Here is a 23,667-nt window from a genome sequence, read left to right as displayed (position 1 = left end):
TTGACAAACGTGGAAACCCGTGGATTTACATGATTTTGGACAGCCTATGCGTTGTCGCGTGCATTTTATTGCAAAAAAAATTCTGAATGTCTTTTAGTATTATTATTTCTGGATATTTCTAAATTGTGGATCATAAATTCGCACTACGAGTGCTTTGTTGGTTAAAATTTGACTACAAAGAGTGAAGGTGACGTCAGCGAACAGGTGCTGCCTAGCGCCACGCCGCTCGTAGGTGACGGCCCTAGCGGCAGAAGGTATGAACTAGAACGTGGGCGCTGGAAGAGGTGCTCTCTGGGCAGGTCAGGAGTGTAGTAGGTCATGTTCGTGGCAGCCTTGGTGCGTGTGTAGTGCATGTGAATATTGTTGCGTCTCTTAATTGCTCAGTATCGCGCCTGTACACTCGCAATTCTCCAAGATGTTTGGTTTCGCGATGATAATTAAAAATTAATAGTCCCGGTAAGTGCATGTAAGTACATCAATCCGAAGGATACAGGCAATTTTGATCCTCACAAGAGGTACCGGGTGGTCTTGAAGGATAACACACACTGCGGCCACTATCACGCTCAAGTAATAAAGCTTTACGGTAAGTCCGCGCCTCTTGTATTCCCAATACGAAAACAAAGAGGAAAAAGCAGTCGTTCTGAAGTTTATTTACTGGTCATATTTTCTTAGGCACCGAGGGTGATGCAAGGACTGCAACAGAAAAACGACCATCCATTCCGCAGACCCGATTGCGACTCCTCCGATAGCTGCAGTTCAAATGAAGTGGACAATGAGTCGTCTAAAAAAGTAAGTTGCAATTGGTCACACTGCAGCTGATATGCTACTTGCAGCGTAATTATTACTGACAGCCAAGTTTGGCTATCGTTGACATTGCGGCTGATGTGCTACTGCGGCCCAAATTACAATCGACAGCCAATTTTGCTCTGCACGTGGTGCCGTGTCACACATGAAGCACCAATGCTCTGATATACTCCCCGCCCCCTTAGCGAATATATCAGAGCGTCGCTGTTCCACTACTGCGCGGGCGCCGGAACGTCGTATTGAAGGTGTTAGTAAAGTTGCAGTATGCTGAAGAGCTATTTTATTTTATTCTATCGTGGTATGAGCGCAGCTTAGTCACATTTTTTGTACAATTGACTGGTTTAAAATTATTTTTGCTTGTGCGCATATACGCCCTGTTTGTGCTTGCGAACTAGCAGTGAAATTTGTGTGTTGGTTTGTCTGCAGTTGTAAGAAACACGACGTCAAGCTGCTGTTAAGCAGAAGACAAAGCACGTCAGCAACCGTTTTAAGAAGCAGCAGGGAGGCCTGCTGTTTGCTAATGCTGAAAAAAGAAGAGAAAGAGCTTCTGAAAGAAGTGAATATATATGCTCAGGGCTCAAAATACAAAAGCATTAGAAAGAATAAGCTTACTGGAAAATGCCCTTCGCAGGGAAAATTTCCAAACAGGTTTATCATTTCTTCATATGCTGTTGTAACGCACTGCTGCTAGCCTTGTATGCAGCAGCAAGTTGCCCTATTTTTATAGCGTGCAATCTTGCTGAAAAGCAGAATGCAATGTAAGCTCATGGGTGGCATGGATGCATGCATGTTTTTCTAATCACATGAAAACGTGCTTTTACAACTTTCACAGCGTGGTGGATATTCAAAAGAACACCACTTGGTCGAAATTTCTTGAGCCCTCCACTACGGCATCCCCTATAATCACACCATGGTTTTGAGACGTGACATTCAACGTATCATTACACTTTCATTGCATATCTCAACTGCATGCTATGTTTATCATATATATTATTTGACCATGCACACCTAGGATGCTACCGTCACAACGGTGCAATATACTTTATTTCTGCACACTCTACTTTTTTATTGCAGCAAAGAACCTTGTCCTTTGCGGGTGTTGCAGCCGCAGGCCTCAAAAACAGAAACGACTTGCACCTTTGCCACCACTATGTGCTGCCACGCTGGAACCACCACAGCGACCACGGACAGCCCTGAAGTAGCCCACTCAAGTGTGAGGGAGGCTGCACCGCTTATCAATTATGTGCCAACTGACAGAGAGGTAGCATAAAACTCTAGTATGCTTTGTCTTGAAGATATATTGATTTGCTTTAATGAGAAAATGTGCATTGACAAACTAATGTGTGCACATCATCTTTGACTTGTTTTATAGGTGCATCGGAGCAAAGGAATTGCCGTTCCCAAGAGGTTGTACAATCACCCCATGGGCTTGAAAAGACAGACCAGTTTTGTTCGTGAGGCGGCCGTTACCATTTTTTATACAGCAGGCCAAGTCCGTAGAAGTGTTACTGGCGCAGCCTCCAATCGGTCTAAAGTGGAGGCGAAATCTCCCTAGGAGAAAGAAACATATGCTGCGTTTTCAAGTAGGTGAAATTTTGCGATCTGACCAAAATTCATGGAAGTTGGTGGCTCCATTTTTGCACGTAATCAGCCGAGGTTTTACTGCCAACTTGTGTTATAATTACTTACTAAAGCTTCAAGTGTAGCTTTTGCCTACTGGAGCTGGGTACTTTTATGCAAGAATCCACAAACTAACTTTAAACGATATTAGAGAGGCAGACTGGTAGCACTCCTACTTATTTCCTTGTCATATTGACTCCTCTATTTAGAGTGCACATAATTGTCGCTTAATAAGTGCCTGTAAATTGCTTTGTTTTTGATCATGCAGATTTCTTCAACCATTTTTTTGAAGCACACCGTTCTGATTGGAGAGGTTGAGCAAATGAAGAAGCTCCTCAATAAAGCTTTGGCAAACAAAATTAATGACTTTATGAAATCAAAAGATTAACCAAGGAATGGCACATCAAATAAAATATTTTGTTTGATATCCGTGTTCATATTTGTGTCCTGCTTGCTCTGATGTAGCGGTGCACCTGCCAGTTGGCTAAGCACCGATTCGCTTGTGGGCCTATCAGAGTAGAATGCTACACTTATAGGCTGGCACACGAGTACTGGTACACTGATAGACTGGTACACTTATAGACTGATACACTCATAGACTGATACAACTGTGAATAACCTTATAGCCTATCAGTTTTTATATCATAATTTTCGCTAGGGCTTACAGTAGCTTAACTTTGAAAGAAGCAAGCACATATACCGATTAACCCGTCACATATGACGTAAAAACTGCCGGCACAAAACACCACTTATGAGGTAGCATAGCTATTTCCTCGAAAGAAGAATTCACGGTTTGGAGACGCATGCGTCATCTAACCTATCAGTCAACTACGCCTCAATAATCTCGTGCGTCGAATCATTTCTGCTTCTGCTCACAACTGAACAATCATCCGAAACAGCATCACACACGTTTATAACACTACAAGATCTACAGTGTGCATCTAAACTCCCCCCTCCCTCATCTCTGACACGTTGTTACGACGCTCCAGGACATGTTTTTTAGCTGCTAAGAGGTTTTTCTTTCTGAGAAATCCTTACGTATTTCCTGGCGGTGCCCTGCCGTAAGCGGGTGGTTGCCTATTTTCTTTTTCTTGACGTTTTCGCCAGTTTGCGGGTCTCTGCACAACTCATTTTCAATACTCGTGCCCTGTGCTTCGAGCTCTTCAGGAATTCACCCTCGCGCTACTAATTGCTAGCTTCCGGGTTAGCTCAACTGCTAGAGCAACCACCCCTGATAGGCGTTCGTCCACGGTTCGATCCCCGGACCAGGACAAATTTTTGCGACAACTAAAAGGCTTTTATTTCTGAGAAATTCTTACGTGTTACCTTGTGGTGTCGTGCCAAAATCGGGTCGTTGTCCAGTTTCCCTTTCTTAACATTTTTGTGAATGTGGGTCCGAATGAGTTTAGTTGAAGACAATTTCAGGGAGACCTGAGTTCAATTTAATACGGTCGAGGAAAATATTGGAAAGTTTGAGCACGTCTGATTGAGTTTCATGAATTATTTTGCTTTTGTTTCGTAGCCGCAATTTTTTTATTATCACTTGACATTCATTCCTTTGTAGGCTGCTAATGTGGTAAATCTTAATGTGCTGACTTTGTTTTGATTAATTCATGAAGTCTGCGTCATGTAGATTTCCAATATGCCTTGTGTTTTTTTTAGCTTATAGGACAGTCATAAATTTATATACCATGCCAGCTTTTTGTTGCCTTCTGTTTTCGTTCATTTCTTGCTTTGATTTTTTATTTAGCTCCTTTAGCTTTTCTGTAAATTTTATACGTACATTTTTTCCATCTTGCCCACGACACTTAATATACATATGTTCAGGTATTAGGAAATCTCCCCCGTCAGTTAACTATGGGACCTCCAAATGTATTACTGCATGAACCGTGTTATATTGTATCCTAAAAAGCTGAGTGAAATTGATTGAATCGATGAACTGACTGAAAACGAAAAAGAGTGTAATAATGAATTTTGGGGGTTATTCTGAGTGAGCTCCCCCTTGAATTGCCGACCAATGGCCACATGCACTAACCTATCAGCATTACTATCAGCCTTATATCGGCTGACGTTTACGCTCAAGTCTGTTCACATATACCTCATTTTATTAGCGCTCATCCGCCACCTCAACGCGTATTCATCAGACGCATGACTTAGGGGGAGAAGAGAGACTTAATTTGCCCCTGCAAACTCCTTCACGGGACGTTCTTCACAGATATATCTCAAGTGAGTGGCATATTTAATGACAACTTCCCAACTTTATTTGTAAATCTCGTATTTGAAGGTACAAAGCCAGGAGGCACATCATATAGCATCAATTATGTCGCACACGGATTGGTGTCAAAGCGCATTGTGAGGTCAACTCAACTGTCTGGTCAGCTGACGATTTCAGTCTTTCGATGTGGTATGAGCACTGCTTTTATTGACGCATTTTTATTTCAATAATTTTAATTCATATGTTTTAAAGGATAACTTGCAACTTCTTGTTTTAGGGACGAAGCTCCTTCCGCCGCTCGTTCCGTTCGTCGTAGTAGCCAGTTTTTTGAGGAATAAAATTTGCATTGCATGTCAATAAAAGCGGCGCCACAGCATATCCACGGAGTGAATGATGATAAGTAGGGCGAAGCGTTCGCAGTCCGTCCATGCTTCCGCGCTTCGCTTCGCTCACTGACGCAGCCACGATCACGAAAGGAGCGCGCGGCTCACACACGAAGTAAGAATTGTGACAGCTGTTCGTCTTGTGTTCTTGTTCGTTCCCTTCGTGCGTCTCTTTTTCTGTTTGAGCAGCGCTATTCAAATGTCGAGCTGTGACAGCTAGCCCGCTCCTCGTCCTGCGTATGCTCATTTCGCACGTGCTGTCTGCTTGAGGTGCGAAGTTTATGCCAGTCTTCTCATGACAATATATTTTGTTTCCGTAGCATTCAGTTCTTCACCTTGGGGTGAAAAAATTCAAAATGAACGCTCATCTGCCTCTGCGAAGGAACGTATCGCTTTTATGTTATACCAATTGATATACAAAGCTATCTGGCACGTTTTCTTTAGGCACTCTCGTTTTGTTTTTCTGCTTACGTAAAGCTTATACTTGACTGTTTGCAGATAACTGGTATTTTTTTTTCTTCGGATGAGAATACAGCGCTGGGTTGAAGCATTACCCAGTTGACATTGTGCATAATTGAAACGCCGGCGACATATTTCTAATTATACAATTATTACGTGCAGAACGCGTCGTATAGCCTTAAGCATTGTTAAAAGACCATACTTAGCACTCCATGTATGAGAGAGCTGTAGCTTTGGTGTCATTCACTAAAAGTGACTTTTGTTAGTCAATTAGTTGTGTGGTACTAACCTCCGAAAACTACAATATCGTTATGAGAGACGCCTTAGTGCGGGGCATGATAATGTCAACCACCTGGAGTTTCTTACGCGATTAAAAGGTGTAACTGTCTGATAAATTGTTAGCAGTGCTTTTATTATTGTCGGTACATTTGTGGGTCACAGCTCTGGAACTTTTCATTAAAAGAAAAAAATTCTAGAGAAGGGTTGGATGATACATTCTAATGATAAATTTGGTTAGTATATTATCAGTGATATTCCGTTCTATGCCGAAAAATTCCCATTCTAAAATAATGAAAATTTCCTCTTTCGGTCCCTCCATACGTTGACGAATTTCACAGCATATTTCTCTGCGCCAGAGTAGTAATGGCCGACCCCTCTACGCACACACATACTATATTTACATGCACGTCTTCGTACTGGCGACTTGAAGTCACGACTAGCACCTGCCCTACAGCACAACAAGAGCATGTCTGTCTTAATCCCTCCAGGTGAACATCAGGAACGAGCCTAAAGGGCTACGTTTCAGTAATGCATGCGGCAGAACCAATCACAGGAGACGAAGGCGCGCTGTGACCGGTAATCATCGGCTATCATAGGCAAGTTTACACATTGTAAAAATTTCGTGATAGATCATGAAGATTCTCTTCTTCTTCACATATGCTCAAAATGACAGCCGAAAATTTGCCGAAAAAAGAAAAAATTCCCAGTACGAAACATCACCGTATATTATAGAATACAATGATTTCGGAAGTATCTTTCATCCGTACACCGGGTATCTTTTATCATATCACGATAAAATTTATGTATTTGCCTAGCCCTCTAATCTGTGGGTTAGTTTGTAGAGCAACTTGTAAAGCGCTATTCTCTATACAGGTCTGGGTGACATTAGCTAACGTGTGCATGCAATTACACTGTGTGATCACGTCTGCCGAAATTGGTGGTGCTATGTGCCGTGGAAGTGGGTGAAGCTTCAATCTTGGAGCCACTTACCCATCTTCTTGCGGGAACGCGCCCCGAGATTGAGGGGATGTCATACAAGAAGGAATAAACCTACGTAGTTGCTTGTGCCTTGACGGCGCTCCTCTACGCCTGCACTCTGACGTCTTCCTCCTGTTGTCCTTTAGGCGTTTCGATGATGATATTAACACTCGCAAAAACTACACCTTGTTTTTTTCGAGGGCTCGCGCCAGTGCGAAGTCTTGTATCTCACGGTTCTGCCTATTGTGCTTGGTCATTTGAACTCGCAAGTGCCTTTGTTTTATAGACGCTGTTTTGAAGTGGTGTATCGTGTTACGACAGATTACTCTTTTTCCAACGGAAAGCCATTTCCGTTTTGCCCCCTCATATGCAAATTCGCCATAAAACATGTGTTTTGGCGCACCTTGCACCTTTAAGTTGTGCTGTTGCTTTCGGTAAGGAATAATATACCTTGCCGTCCAATTTCTTATTTTCCCACCAGTGACTTTTCCAAGAAGACGGAATGATTGGAGATTGAAAGGGAGGTGGTGACAAGTGACTTTGGGTACACGCTTGATGGACATTTTCAAGGGGGGACTCGGTCATCGGGATCACAGGTACCACCGGTGCTAGTAAGGGGGTTTCCAGGCGGGTTTCGTTGACGCCGCGGCATTTGGGGTTGACTGCCGAACAGTGGATTACGCTGGAGCGGTGTGTGTTCGGCATGTCGAGCAGGGTGACGTGCACTGCGCAAAAGCGTCACGTTCGAGGCCGCAGTTGAGGGTGTAGCAACCAGCAACGACTCCTTTCGCGCATTATTTTAGCTAGGCGTACATATCACCGAGCAGTGAGCTAGCTTGCGTTCGACATTCCTATTATGATCCTATTTTACCATTTCATGCATGCATTTGTAGCGACCATCCTCTTTCTGTGTATAAGCGTTACTATGCTCCTTGTCCTGTGAACTTCGAACACGTGTCTAAATTAGTGGACCTCGGTATTCTCCAAATGTGTGGATTTCAACAGCGGAACCCCCTAGCCAAACCATAAATTTGAGCAAAGTCACCACAAACGGGCTTGTGCCACAGACATTGGACGAATCCCTCTAATTGCCGCACACGTGTGAGATCTCGCCACTTTATTCTCCAGAACCAAAGCAGAGCAGTGACGGCTGCCTACGTCCTAGCCACCAGGCGCGAGGACTCGTTGTAATCTGACTACCTCAAGGCTCACGCCTCACGAGACTCGTGGCGCTCCTCTTCGTTTGAGCGGCAGCTGGCAAAGTCTTGTGCGAAGCTACATCACCCCCCCCCCCCCCGAGCACTTTGTGGGATGTGAAACGTATGTATGAAAGAAAGAGAGGGATAGATGCAATGTACATGAATGACAATCCCTAGTCTGTTAAGAAGTTCAAGTCATTATTATGAAAGGGCACAGGGTCATCACGACTGTTCCTGTGGTCAGCACTGCGAGAAACTCCGTGGCCGAGCAAAAAAGCATCGTAGCGTCAATGTCATCAACACGAAGGTCCCACAAATATATGTTGGGTGCGTTCGAAAGCACACCAGGTGGTGCGAGTGGACGAGGCTTGCAAATGTGTCCTTTCATAATGTTGTGTGGGGCCAGATGATGCTACTACGGCCAACCGTCGACGAATAACTGGAGGCTTTCCGAATGTGCGTATCGCTGATCTGTGGCTTCCGAGCATCCCTCCTTTTCAATGCGACGCATTTCTTGGCACACTTCAACGACTTTGATCGTATCGTTCCATCTATCTACCTAGCCGTCCAGGACATTCAGCTCTCCTGGCCGTCTTGATGATGGTATCTGTACCAAAAGTAGTACGGCATAAATGACAAGTCACACATGTTGAAAAAAGTCAAACAAGTTAAAAAAAGGTCATACAAGTTGAAAGCTGTCGACACTTTGTGGTGGGACATTTCAAGCAGCTCAAGTACCTCAGTTGAGAGGACACCGGAAACAGGTGGGTGCCAATGTCTTGAAATACCACCGAAATTGAGACAATGGTCGTTAGCCAAATTTACTCGAATTCCACCGCATATCAGATATGTCACCAAGTTCTGGCCGAAAGTGCACTTAAGCGATCATGGGCTTGGCGTGGATATTTTGTTGAAAACATTTTATTACAAGAAAACCGTAAAGTAATAACGTGTCAGGCCATCTGTACGAAAAAACTTACGAGCAAAATTATGGCGGCGTTTGGACGTTGCTTTATAACTGCGATATCTGCTGCTTGAAGACGAGTGCGAGCACCTCTCGGAATGACGGGTAGACGACGATGTCCTTGAGGCGCTCCAGTGCCCACCGGCTTCCAGTGACCATGAGCTGGAGGAACCATTCGTCCATGCGGTCCGTTTTGAGCTGGCACTGGATGGTGTCCACGCCCGACCACTCCGTCAGGATGACAGTGAAGATGTCCTCGTAGCGACGAATAATGGTGAAGAACTCTTCATCCTCCCGTTCGATGTAAATCCTGCGATGCGTTTCCCGGGAAGAGTGTCAAAATTGTTGCACTTCTTGAACTGTCCCTGGTTCTACAGCTTCGCATTTATGATCGATAAGCACATCCGTGCTCGCGACCTCTTTTCAAGGCGATCCTCTATTTCTGCACTGATATATTGTTTGGTCAGCTGCAAACTCTGTGAAACAGCTTAAATAAGAAGATGAGGACATGCACATGCGGTGCTGTCAATGAGCACATCAGCGCCCCTGTAAACCTTCAAAGGCCAAAGTCTAAAAGGGTTTTAAACTGAAAACCTGAAAGTTTTGCACATGAAACAGAGAAAGCTTTCTTGACTGGGTTAGGTCCACGGTGATCAATCAGGAGATTTCCATGACGCTCAATATTAGTGCCGAAACTAAGTTCGTCAAGCCGAATGCATTCACGAGTTGCGTTCATTATAACCAAGATGAAACTCGCGGCACAGACGAAAACCTTTCGTCGTGCGTGCTTCACCAACTACGATAATACGGCTCAGCTTACACTCAATCTGCCCAACCGCGATACTTGTTAACGACACGATCTATCATAATCAAGCCGTATAGGCTCAGATTAGGCATACCTGACTATCTCGGTGGAGACGGTTCTTTCAGGAACCTGACGCAGGTAGGCGAGGTTCCCAGACATGGAGAGGCGGTTAAGCGTAATGAGCGCCAGATGACCAAGCCTGTAGCGACGTCTGCACTCCTTCGAGATCACCTCTCCATCGCTGCCCCCCTGGAAAATCTTGAGGCACCAAGCACAGGCGAAACGCAGGCACAGAATGACCAGCTTGTGCGGCTGCATGTCTCGAGACAGCGAACGGGACACCTGCACCATTCGGCACAAGCGATCGTGCTCGTGACGGAAGAACTTATTTTTGGAATTCTACTCGAGCCAACATGCTTTCTGAGCTCATATCAATGAGCGGTATACATCTTATGTATGCAGCATTGTCACTTAGTCAGCAAGAAAAGAGCTGGTGACGCGCTGTGGCAAGCATCTACTTCTATATTATATGTAAAAAATCAATGCCCATTTGGCAAGTGCTAGGCATACGATAAGCAACTTTGCAAAACACGATTTTGGGTAGCCAGCCCCATATATGTCGATCTCGAGAAAATTGCGTGCTGGAAGACGCTTTCTTCACTATACACTTGGCTAATGCCTTTCATAATTGTCGCATCACAATTGCGTCTGTCATAATCATATGGTGATTTTGGGACGTTACACCCCACATATCAATCAATCAATCATCAATAATTGCCTTTCATAATTTACCAAAACGAGTACATCAGCAGAATTCAGGCGTCCGCCAAATAAACCATTCACTGCAACGCACACTCATTGAATAGCGCTCAATATAAGTGACCACTAACGGCACTGGCTGCGACTATTCGATCAGCAGACGAGCAGCTCAGCATCTGCTTATGGCTGTAAAGGTTGTCTTGGAGGCCTCACTAGACGGTGAATGTTCTAGGATATCTGGTGGGCTAGGGTCACAAATGCATTCTTTGATTATGATGTACAGGATGGAGGTCTGTGCCTACCAACGGGTTCAAGTAGATGTGCAGAGGGCTGGGTAGATGGTTCGATATTTGTACTGCTAAGGTAATCAGTGTTTTAATTTGTAGTGCGTTGTGACGTTTCGGGTGCGGGGTTGCTTTGGTTTACCATTCGAGCTTTAAGTGGTGCGTGATGTTGCGAAAGGGGAGGAATGCAAGTCCCCAAGCTTAGGCGCACAACTTACAACGTTTGGCGTCCGAGTGTTCGAGCTTGTCTGGACGGCTTCGTTACCCAGATTGCCTAATAAGAGAGAGATTGCATGAAGCGCACAATATTTGCATGCGAAGCCACTTAGGGTCAAGCTCTCTAATGTTGAAGCAACACTGTGCACCGTGACAACCTTGGCTGCGCATACATCATACATGTCTACTACCCTCTTCCTAATTTTCGACGTCGTTTTTCAGCTCTATCACCTCGCAACGCCGACGCAGGGAGCGTCTGCTAGTGAGTTTCTTTCAGTGCAAAAAAATGGCAGCATATCCAAAGAGTGAACGATGGAGAGTAGAGCGAAGCATTCGTCCATCCATTCGTTCTTGCTTCCATCCGTCCTTGCGTCCGTCTGTGTGACCATCCATGCTTCCATCCGCCCATCCGAGCGTGCGTGTCTGTTTTTGCGTCCGTCCCTGCATTCGTCCATGCATTCGTCCCTGCGTCCATTCATGCATCTGTCTGTGTGTCCGTTCTTCCATCTATCCAACACTCCAAGTACCACCATCTCGCATCTTTTCACCATATATTCGATGGATGCATAAATGGATACATAGATATGGCAGAACCTTTTAGATCGGGCGGTGGCTAGCGCCACCAAGCCGTAGAACCTAGTGAACCAAAAACTAGGTTTTTTTTCTTTAAATAGTGAGGTTGAGAATTCGTACTTTGCAGTGAAGGGTTTAATTTTCACTCGTGCCTTGACCTTAGCCACCAATCAGATAACCTCCTTTTAGTAATTCTACCCGCTTAAAGTCTATTTTGCCCTCCCTGTCCCTAAACCCCAGTGCTTTGAAAACCACGGCGCTATCATCCTGAACTATAGGGTGAATCAATTTACAGAACATTATCAAGTGTTCGGCAGCTTCTTCTTCTTCTCCACACGCACTGCATACCGTGTCTACCCCTTCGTATTTGGCCCGATATGTCTTGGTTCGCAATACTCCCGTCCTGGCCTCAAACAGTAGAGAACTACCCCGAGTATTATTATAGATCCTTTCCTTGGCAATTTCCTGCTTAAAACTTCGATAGATCTCTAGTGCGGACTTCTTAATCATGCCCATTCTCCACATATTGGTCTCAGCTTTCTTCACCTTCTTCTTAACTGATAATTCTTTTTGGTTTGGCCCCCTGCTGTTTTCTCAATATTTAAAAGTAAATTTTCTGGTTCACTTCCTCTATTTTGGATCGACATTCTTCATGCAAAAGTAGCTGAATACCTTCCTAGCCCAATGCTCCTCCCCCATTTCTCTCGATCGCTTCTCAAATTTTATCTTGCTTCTAGCTTCATGGCCTCAAATGATGTCCATCCCATATTCCTTTGTACTCCATAATTTGGTGTATTCCCGTGAGCTCCTAAAGCAAGCCTACGTATTCCACGTTGCTTAATTTCTAATCTTGCTTGAACTTCTGATCTCATGCACAAGACCACATTTCCGAACGTCAGCCCAGGAACCATGACCTCTTTCCATATTCCTCTCACAACATCATACCTATTGTAATTCCACAGTGCCCTATTCTTCATCACTGCTGCATTCCTGTTACCTTTAGTCATCACGTATATTTCGTGTTCCCTCAGGTACTCGATCCCATTTCTTATGCATATGCCCAGATATTTGTATTTATCTGTTATCTCTAGCGTGACCTCCTATATTCTCAGCTCACTACATTCGTTGTCATTGAAAATTATCACTGCTGATTTTTCCTTACTGAATCTAAAGTCTAACCTATCTCTCTCATTACCGCAGATGTGCATCAATCTCTGCAAATCTTCCTTGTTGTTGGCCATTAGCACTATATCATCTGTGTACATTAATGCTGGTAGTGCCTGATCAATAAGCTTTTCTTGTTTGACTAAAGAGAGGTTGAAGCCCAGTCCACTTCCCTCTAATTTGGCCTCTAATCCTTGTAGGTACATCATGAATAATAAGGGTGACAGGGGACACCCCTGCCTAAGCCCCCGTTTTACCTCTGCAGGCTTGGATACCTCTTTTCCCACTTTATAACTACCTTGTTAACTTTATAGATACCTTTTAAAAGATTAGTGACTACATGTTCCACGCCTAGTGTGTCCAGTATTCCCCACAATTCCTCTTGAACCACGCTATCATACGCTCCCTTGATATCCAAAAATGCTAGCCACAGGGACCTGTGTTCCTTTTCTGCTATTTCAATGCACTGCGTCAGAACAGATTCTCTTCCAACCTCCTGTGTTTCCGAAACCCATTCTGCAGTTCCCCCAGCACCCCCTCATCATCTATCCATACCTGCAGTCTTTCCTTTATAATCTTCATCGCCAGCCTGTAGACCACTGATGTCACTGTTATAGGACAATAGTTGTTTATGTCAGCTTTGTCCCCCTTGTCTTTATAGATCATGCTCACCCTGCTCATCCTTCCATCGGGAACTTCACCATCGATTATTATTTTGCTCACTGCCTCTCTCAAAGCCTGCTTAGACTTCGGACCTAATGTCTTTATCAGCATAATTGGAATGCCATCTGGGCCTGTGGATGTACTACTACGAACCCTTTTCTCCGCCCTTTCCCACTCTTGTTGTGAAAATGGAGCCATTGCACCACTTGACTCGTCCTTGTCTATTGTGGTGCATAAGGTACTTCTTTGTTGAAATTTTTCTGCCACCCTTGTTCTTATATTTTCAATAGCTTCGTCCCCTTCAAGCCTAGCACCTTGGGCTGTAGTTAAAACTCTACTCTAGGCTCGTCTCAATTCTTAGGAAGTTTAGATGGTTCCAAAATTTCGCAGCTGTCTTTCTATCTTTTTTATGTACTTCTGCCAGCCACTGAGCTCTCTTTCTTCTAATCTTTTCATTGATCAGAAGGGATGCATCCTTTCTACAGCTTATAAAGGTTTCCCATTTTCTTTCAACATCATCTGTCGGTTCACCCTGCTGCTGAGCATGTCTGTGTTCCCTAGAGGCTTCCTGACGTTTTGCTATGGCTCTCTTAACTTCCTCATCCCACCAACTTTTGGGTTTGTGTCTTCTTTTCTGGGGTGACTTGTCACGCGTCTTAGCAAGCTCTAGCTCAAAGAGTCTAAGTAGATTCGTGTATGTCCACACTGTTTTATTATCCTCCGTGATCGCTTTCTCAATTTGTTTAGTGGCTATTTCAATTTGCCTTTCTGTATAAAAATTTTCCGGTAGTTGCTCATCTTGTCTCCTTCCCACTTTCACTGCTGTTCCAAAACTTAGCTTGATACGTTTGTGATCACTACGTACCCAGACTTCTGGAGCCACCTTCATCTATGTGCATTCCCCTGAGCTTATCATACATCCTATGTGACATCAGTGCATAATCTATCGTCGTCTGCAGCCTTCCTGCCTCCCATGTTATTTGCCCTTCACATTTCTCGGTACTGTTGCAAATGATCAAATTAAGCCTTTCACACATATCCATGATCATTTTGCCTGTCGGGTCAGTATACCCATCTATATCTTCTATGTGTTCATTCATGTCTCCTAGTATAATTATCTCGCACTCTCTTCCTAACTCATGAATGTCCTTGGATATACACTCTACCATTGCCTGGTTTTGCTCTCTGGCCTTTGCTCCCGTCCACAAGTACAGGAAACCAAGGAGTGTCGTTTGACCTGCCATTTTCCCTTTTAGCCACAAATGTTCCTTGTACTCCTGCTTGACCCTTTGCCAGTCTGTAGTTTTATGAATGAATGCCCCAATACCCCCCCCCTTTCTGCTGCCTTTTGTTCTATTACAATATTCCCACGCGTAGTCCCGATTGTTCGGAGGTTGTTCCATGTCCCTGAGATGTGTTTCTACAAAACCGTATACCATCGGCCTCTCTTCCTTTAGCTGTTCTTTTATCTCTTCCCACTTCAGCCTGTTCCTACCACCATGCATGTTAATATACCCTATGTCTGAATTGGCTCGGCGCTCGTGGCTACGTCTATTTATGCCCCGGACTCTACCTTTCTTAGATATTGGTGCCACTTCGGAATCGTATCTGTCCCTACCACCTGTCGAAGAGTCTGCCTGATGTTTTCCTCGTTACTAGCTATCCTGCACCCCGAAGGGCTCGCTTGGCCCCCAAAAAAAGCTACTGCGCGTCCTGCAAGTCACCAACCCACCTCATGACCTAGCCGCCCATTGAAGTGAATTCTGTCTCGTTGAAAACCACCCCACCTATGCACCTCTCTGTTTATTTCCACCACCTCAAAGCCTTTCTCTCGACTCATCCGCCATATCTCTTGGTTTGCGTTGACAACCGCTCTTTGCAGGTTGCTATCGCGCACCGGTACCTCTGGTATCGTGCATATCGCTACCTGTACCTGAGGAGAAGTGGCACGCATGTCATCGACGCCTTTCGCCAGTGTGGTTGCTAGTCCTGCTGTATTTTCATTTAGGACATCGTTTAAACCACCTGAAATTATCACGCGGTTTCCTCTATCAGCTGTAGTTTTGAGTTTTGCGCTCGCTTGCCTCATGACTGCTTCAAGCTTGCGTCCTGGGAACGCCCCTACTGCAGCCCTCTTGTCACCTCTTACCCTCTCTTTGATGGCTTCTGTACATCGATTTAAATTGCTTTCTATATTAAATTGCCTTTATATGCTTTCTCATATAGAAGCACCACCATTCAGCGGACATTCCAAGGACTAAACGAGAGGTGGCACACGCACACTTTCTTACGGCTTGCGCTTCGGGTCTACTTCCCACCTTTAACCACATCGAGTTGATGGTACATGCTACTTCACTGTATTTATGGCACTCCGGCCCAACGCTCGCTTAACCTTTCTAAAACCAAGAAGGTTACACCCAGCGAGTATAATGTAACGACCCCTTCTTGTCAGATAGTGCTTAATGTACATGCCGATGGCTGCTAATGGGAATCGCAGCGTGTGTGTCCACTAAAAGCCGAATGCTCCAGTCTCTCATTCCCCCTTAGCAGCCATCGGCATGTACATTGAGCACTATCTTTCATTATTTAACAACGCACAGAAGAAATCTCGCACCAGAATCACTTTGGAGATCAAAATGTTATACTTGTTACACGCTACTACAACGGCTACGAGGGACGAACGGGTGTCGCTATATGGAGCTGACCAGCATAACACATGGTGTTATGCTGGTCAGCTGCTATTGTGGGTCGTTTAGTAGTGCGAGGAGAAATTTCTGGCTTGGTTGTCATAGCTTCTTGCCTCTTTTGTTTGCTTGCGGGTATCTCTAGTCAGGGTGTCCGGCATTAAAATCTCCCGATATGAGAAGTCGTACACCTTGAGATACTGAGGTGCTTTTGCAGAAAAACAGCCGGAAGTCTTCAGCTCTGGCCCAGGGCATGCAGTATACGCCGAGGATAAAAAGTGACTCAAGGGAGAACTTTCGCGGAAGAATCTTCTCGACCATGTGTGCAATGTATGGTATTCCTAAACCATGCTGCTTTGCTGTGCGGCTCATGTCGGCGAGCGTGCCCATACTTGGGGCTTCTTGATTTAGCCTGCCGGTGAACTGTTCAATAACGTTGTAGCGGAGGAGCTACTTAGCCACTACTTCATGTTGCGCGCTGACGCCTGCATGCCATAAGTTATTCGGTAGTTGCCCTTCCGGTACGAGTAGCTGCAGATGGTCCCTGCAGTTCCACTGCAACATAATCAAGTGGCTGCTGGCCACGACGCATCAGTGCGAGTGTTGCATGATGACGTCATAGGTCTGCTGTGAGGGGCTGAAGGGTGAGAGGACACTCGCTTGCGTACGTCGGCTGTTGCAATGGCCATGCCTTTTGATTACTGTAAATCTAGCGTATGTGGAAGTCGAAGTAAGTCTAAATCGGCTGCGTTGTTTATGGTGATTTGCAAGGTTGGGAGTGGTGTCTCAATGTTCTTTATATGTGAATATACGATTGCCAAGGCTTCCGTTAGGGACGGGCGAAATGTGTCTACGACTGTGGAATCGCCTAATTTACCAAGGGCTCCAGCCAAAGATGCGTTGACCGTCTGAACGGTTCACGCCGTCTTGTCCTTTTTGGTTTGCAGTGTTCCCGCGGAAGTCACACATTTACACTTGGCTGCTGTCGTGCGTTGTACCAGTGTGGTTTGTTGGTGCAAGTTCTGGCTGGCTTTTACAGTTTGTTTTGTAGCGGCGTTCTAACGTGAGCTTGTTGCATCGCCATGTGGGACGTTAACGCATAGGTTGTTTGGGTAAGGTTTTTTACGTGCGGATCTCGCATTGACTCGCACGAGTGTGACAAGGGGGAAGATGATGGCTGGTGATGGTGAGCGTCAGTGGCACTCTGGTGGGGCTCACTGAAGTTTTCGATCAGTTGGCATGCTAAGTGCGACTTGATGATCGGAATTTTTCTCTGGATGCATGGTGGTAGCACAGTGCGAATGCAGTTTGCGACACAAGAATGCCTAATGCACAGTGCCTCGGGTGGGAAGTTGCGTGGTGCAGGTGGTATCATGACCTTTACCGGCTGTTTATATTGTTGTTTGGGATATTCCGAGAGTAGAGTAGTGGTGCTCGTCCAAGTAAAGTAAGCCATCAATATTCCAGCCTGGCTGCCTTGCTAGTGCCTGCGTGGAACTGTTGTTTGTGCATTTTGCGTGGCATTTGTGGGTGACCGCATTCTTATCTTTGCAAAGCGATCCTCATTTTGAGCTGTTCGTCGTCTGATCATCGTGTGTCCTATTTGATAGACGACACAAAACGCTTGACATGTTGGTCGTGTTCCTTGTGACGTCGGCTCGTGGTCCTATTCGCAACGCGGGTGGCATCCATGCCTTGGTTGAGCGCATACATCAGAGAGGTGCCCAGCCTTTTGGCGGTTAAGCATCCTTTTACCCTAACATATCAGACGCATACTAGGACGAGGCCGCCACGTTGTGGGAACCACTGTAGGTGGTTCCCAAGCAGCGTGACTAGTAAATTTTTTGTAGTCACCAGGCGTCTATCGTCTACAATTTTTTTAGTCGGGGTTGCTATCTTGAGGATCATTTAGCCTCTCTTTGGTCGTCTTGGAAGGAGTGGGCGTAAAAATAGATGCGTTGAATTGCGTCGTCGTGTCGCAAGGCACGCATGTGTATCCAAATTTGTAGGTCATATTCCAAGAGGGCGGACGTGATGCGTTTATAGCAATTGTGATCGGTTATAATAAAGCTAACAAAGACAAAACACATTCCTTGGATTTCTGCATATTCGGTCACGCTTGACAAAACCAGGTAACGATGAGAGGTCTGAGAGGTCACATTAAGCAGGGCTGTCGGCAGGTCACCGAATGACGTGCACGTGATGTCAGTGTGGCACGTCTTGGGGCATTTCAAGTGTGCGACGGCAGCCTCGTGGAAGGGTTTCGTTTTAACACCGACGACGGCCCGGTAGCAACTTGTGGGCCTTGCTTACTTTCGTATCTTTGATTTGGGCATTTTGTTCTGCAGCCTTTTCTAACAGCTTTTTCAAGATATGTCATCTATTGGCACGTTTTTCTAGTGAGCTCGGTTCGTTGGAAGTGACAAGGGGTGGCCATCATCATTATCATCAGATTTTTATCGGTGCTCAAATTAATAAGTGGTCACGGCTCGTCCTTTATTCAACATTTTGGTGCCGTGAAAGAGGTGCGACGTAGCAGACTATACGAATTCTCGACCGTATCTAAAGTATTGTGGGAGCAGGAACTGTCCCCCATACTCTGATCGTTAAGAATAAGAGCCCGACAATGAACGAGTTGTGTGAAACTTTCGAGGTGGATACCATGTTGACTTCGACTGCACCTCATGACGTGGCTGGCCAGTGATTTCACATGTTTCAAACACTCAACTGAATCATTGAAGACCCGTTTTGAAAAGCAGAGTCCAGTACGCGAGGCCATCATGCTAGTCATATCTAATATCTCGTGCTTGTAGATTGACCAGTTCTAGCTTCCGAAACAAATTGATATGGAAATAGAGACATGGTGGGATTCAATCACGTAGAAGCAGATATAGAAGAAGTCCATATTTATGACAATCAGATAACTTCCGCTACGGTGAAAGCTCAATCGTATACACATTTAACGCATGGCAGACTACTTTGCACTCAAAACGACAATGTATTAAAAGGAAGTACGAGAGAAAATACTATCTTCGCCTACGCCAAGGCAATTAGGCCACAGTGTATTCAACAGTGATCTTGTTGCACAGAAACTAGACAAGCCTACCGTAGCTAAAATGGAGAAACATGTTTAAAGTCGGCAAACTAACATTTTCACAATAGAGAATACGAAACGAATGATCAACATCAAAACAGAATTTCGTCTTTTGAAATACCTCTTCGACGCCTTCAGAGCTAATGACATCGTGACCCTAAAATTTATGACAAGAGAGCATCAACTCAGGTGCTTGGGAGGAAAGAGACTACACCGATCGAACAGCGGGAAGCCGTTATACATTCAGAAGGCCGTTCATCAGACAACAAGGATAAGTATACACACTGAAGGTGACGAAATTAATTTTAGGCAGTTCTCAATTCACTGCTTGCATATGAATGGAGGAATCAAATACAGCAAATGCAGCAAGCGTAATGAAATAGACGAAAGGAAGGAAAGGAAAGGCAGTGAAGACACAGAAGCTTACCACTTGTATATCCCATAAATGTAGCTCTTCGACAACGACAAAGCCCGGCTAAGGTGGAAGTGAAAGGCGCACAAGGTAAATGCAGCCAAGTAGATAAACCCAAGAGAAAATTTTCCCTGGAAAGACTGTATGAAATGTTTGTGTAAGTGCCTTAAATGTGGATTTTGATGCTTAGAAAGACTTCGTGACCGTACTACAAAAGCACGAGCATGGCACAGCCGCCAAAAGCATCGATAGACAATCACGTGCAAGGGTATTATACCCGAATCACACTACCAGGACTGACTAGCACGGATACTTGAAATCCTTGTAGGTTAGTTTTCCTCAGTATCCTACACCATTGTTGAGGCGCATGGGATTTTTATATGTGAGAACTTCTCATTTCCGGGGCAAAAGCACAGGGGCACCCACACTGCGCTTGCGCCAACCCTCTCCCTCTCATCTGGTGAGTGCGAGGAGGTGAGAGGAGGCATGGTGGAGGACGTAGAGTGAGCACCACCTACCCTTCGTTTCTCCTCTCCTGTTTCTCTCTCGGCTCTTCAGCTGTTTGCAAAGCTGAACGTAAACGGCAACGCCGGCATGTGAATTTCGAAGATGCGAGGCTGCGAAAGAGCAGGTTCGCTGCGCTTCCGTCATTCTCTTTTTGTGTAACAGTGCGCAAAACGCCGAGAACAATGTCAACGTCGGCACTAGTTTTAGCGCCCCCGCCACCACCACGGAGCAGAGAAAGGATCGGGAAGCCAAACATTCATGTCTGTGTCAGAAAGTGGTAATTGCAACACCTCGACACAAGAAACGTCTCATTGCTCACACAAGAGAAACGAAAACTCGATCCGACCCCCCGATCCCACTTGGAAAAATGTTGCAGGACCACTGTAATGGCAGTACACGCTGCTCAGAGCATGTGCTTCTGTACATTCTTGTTGCTAGGCATATCTCTCCAGGTGACGTGAAATCGCAGTCTAACGCTACTGAATGGCTTTTGCTTCGATCACTGAGCTGGCGCTAAGTTTGCCGTGCATTGATTTATACGCTGGTTGACAATTAAATGCCACAAAAAAAAGCATCAAGTAAGCAAGGATGTTAAATAAGTTATAATAGGGCTCAGTGAGGTTAGGAGGATAGATGAGGCCTATACGGTGCTACAGAATGCGCACGTGTTTTGCTATCGGGGCTTGGCTGACAGAAGAGAACTGGAAGTGGGGTTCCTAATTCACAGAAACATAGCTGGCAACATAGAGGAATATTATAGCATTAATGAAAGGGTGGTAGGTATCGTAATTAAACTGAATAAAAGATACAAGATGAAGGTAGTACAGGCTTACGCGCCTACATCCAGCCATGATGACGCTTCAGTTGAAAGCTTCTATGAAGACGTGGAATCGGCAATGAGTAAGGTAAAAACACAGTATACTGTAGTGATGGGCGACTTTAATGCAAAGGTAGGGAAGAAGCAGGCTGGAGACCAGGCAGTAGGAGATTATGGCATCGGTACTAGAAACGCCAGAGGAGAGCTACTAGTAGAATTCGCAGAACGCAATAATTTACGGATTTTGAATACCTTCTACCGAAAACGAGAAAACCGCAAGTGGACATGGAGGAGCCCTAATGGCGAAAATAAGAACGAAATAGACTTTATAATGAGTGCACACCCTGGAATCGTGCAGGATGTGGAAGTGATTGGCAAGGTACGATGCAGTGACCATAAAATGGTACGGTCTCGAATTCGCCTAGACTTGAAAAAGGAACGACAGAAACTGATACGCAAGAAGCCAATCAATCAGCTAGCACTGAGAGGGAAAGTACAGGAATTCAGAGTGTCGCTGCAGAACAGGTACTCGGCTCTTAGTGAGGAAACCAACCTTAGCGTAGATACAATGAATGATAATCTGACGAGTATCATTACGGAGTGTGCAGTGGAAGTTGGAGGCAGGGTAGTTAGACAGGACACTGGCAAGCTTTCCCAGGAAACGAAGAACCTAATTAAGAAGTGTCAAATCATGAAAGTGTCAAGTACAACAGACAAAATAGAACTGGCAGAGCTTTCGAAGTTGATTAATAGACGTAAGGTATGCGATGTAAGAAGGTATAACATGGAGAGAATGAACACGCTCTGAAAAACGGAGGAAGTGTCAAAGCATTGAAGAGGAAACTTGGGATAGGCAAAAGTCGGATGTACGCCCTAAGGGACAAAGAAGGCAAAATAACTACCAATATGGATAGGAAAGTTAAAATAGCGGAGGAGTTTTACAGAGATCTGTACAGTAGCCGAGACAACCACGACCTTAATACTATAAGAACTAGCAGTAACCCAGATTACACCGCACCAGTAATGATAGAAGAAGTCAGAAAAGCTTTGGAAAGTATGCAAAGGGGCAAAGCTGCTGGGGAGGATCAGGTTAACATCAGATCTGCTGAAAGATGGAGGACAGATTGTGTTAGAAAAACTAGCCACCCTGTTTACGTGGTGTCTCCTGACGGGAAGAGTACCAGAGTCTTGGAAGAACGCTAACATCATCTTAATACATAAGAAAGGAGATGACAAGGACTTGAAGAATTACAGGCCGATCAGCTTGCTCTCTGTAGTATACAAGCTATTTACAAAGGTAATTGCTAACAGAGTAAAGAACACATTAGAATTCAATCAACCAAAGGAACAAGCAGGATTTCGAACAGGCTACTCAACAATTGACCACATTCATACTATCAATCAGGTAACAGAGAAATGCTCAGAGTATAACCAACCCCTATACATAGCCTTCATAGATTACGAGAAGGCGTTTGATTCAGTAGAAATATGAGCCGTCATGCAAACACTGCGGAATCAGGGCGTAGATAAAGTATATATAAACATTCTGGAAGAAATCTACAGGGGATCAACTGCTACCATAGTGCTTCATAAAGAAAGCAACAGAATACCAATCAAGAAGGGTGTAAGGCAGGGGGACACAATTTCCCCATTGCTATTTACCGCGTGCTTACAGGAGGTTTTCAGAAGCCTCGAATGGGAACAGTTAGGGATAAGAGTCAATGGAGAATACATTAGTAACCTGCGCTTCGCCGATGACATTGCATTGCTGAGTAACTCGGGGGAGGAATTGCAACTCATGATTGCGGAGTTAGACAAGGAGAGCAGAAAGGTGGGTCTTAAAATTAATCTGCAGAAAACGAAAGTAATGTACAACAACCTCGGCAAGGAGCAGCGCTTCGAGATAGGTAATAGTGCACTTGAAGTTGTAAAAGACTATGTCTACTTAGGGCAGGTAATAACCGCAGAACCGAACCACGAGATTGAAGTAACTAGAAGAATAAGAATGGGGTGGAGCACATTCGGGAAGCACTCTCAAATTATGACAGGTAGATTGCCACTATCCCTCAAGAGGAAGGTATATAACAGCTGTATCTTGCCGGTACTTAGCTACGGAGCAGAAACCTGGAGACTTACAAAGAGGGTTCAGCTTAAATTGAGGACGACGCAACGAGCAATAGAAAGAAAAATGGTCGGTGTAACCTTAAGAGACAAGAAGAGAGCAGAGTGGATTAGGGAACAAACGGGGGTTAAGGATATCATAGCTGAAATCAAGAAGAAGAAATGGACATGGGCAGGGCATGTAGCGCGTAGACAGGATAACCGCTGGTCATTAAGGGTAACTGACTGGATTCCCAGAGAAGAGAAGCGGGTTAGGGTGAGACAGAAGGTTAGGTGGGCAGATGATATTAAGAAGTTTGCGGGTATAAATTGGCAGCAGCAAGCACAGGACCGGGTTAACTGGCGGAACATGGGAGAGGCCTTTGTCCGGCAGTGGACGTAGTCAGGCTGATGATGATGATAATGATGACAATTAAATAAGCTATATGAATAGTAGTCACGCATAAGGGCTTTGTATAACTTGACTCTGCACTTATACAGTCAGCTCCATGTGATAACAATTTATTGAAACACAGTAGCCCAAATAGAAGTCACCATGTCTATGGCTGCTCCAGTGGCACCATGGCGAACTCCAGATGATTGTTCTGTAGCGCCTTATCACGGCTCATCTTAAGACATGTGTGCACTTACTAATATTGGAGCTCTTGAGATTCTAGCAGTACGGCGG

General features: G+C 45.0%; 1 protein-coding gene and 1 long non-coding RNA gene across 5 annotated transcripts in view; one reads left to right on the top strand and one right to left on the bottom strand.

Moving 5' to 3' along the window:
• The first annotated feature begins 269 nt into the window (after positions 1–269).
• LOC142776118 (uncharacterized) lies at positions 270–2,849 on the top strand. Its single transcript, XR_012887319.1, has 4 exons — positions 270–583; positions 673–789; positions 1,879–2,065; positions 2,177–2,849. It is a non-coding gene; the product is annotated as an uncharacterized LOC142776118 (long non-coding RNA).
• Positions 2,850–7,840: 4,991 nt separating this feature from the next.
• Positions 7,841–23,667, bottom strand: part of LOC119185871 (uncharacterized) — a 96,076-nt gene continuing 80,249 nt past the window's right edge. For all 4 annotated transcript variants that reach the window (XM_075879127.1, XM_075879128.1, XM_075879129.1 and 1 more), the window contains 3 exons: positions 9,801–10,048; positions 8,918–9,211; positions 7,841–8,544 (listed from right to left, as the gene is read on the bottom strand). In XM_075879127.1, the coding sequence (XP_075735242.1) occupies positions 8,950–9,211; positions 9,801–10,048 (510 nt within the window). In that variant the 3' untranslated portion in view covers positions 7,841–8,544; positions 8,918–8,949. The remainder of the gene's footprint in view (positions 8,545–8,917; positions 9,212–9,800; positions 10,049–23,667) is intronic.

Source organism: Rhipicephalus microplus, chromosome X (assembly GCF_043290135.1).
Source record: "Rhipicephalus microplus isolate Deutch F79 chromosome X, USDA_Rmic, whole genome shotgun sequence".
Lineage (NCBI taxonomy): Eukaryota > Metazoa > Arthropoda > Arachnida > Ixodida > Ixodidae > Rhipicephalus > Rhipicephalus microplus.
This window is presented reverse-complemented; position numbering and strand designations above follow the sequence as displayed.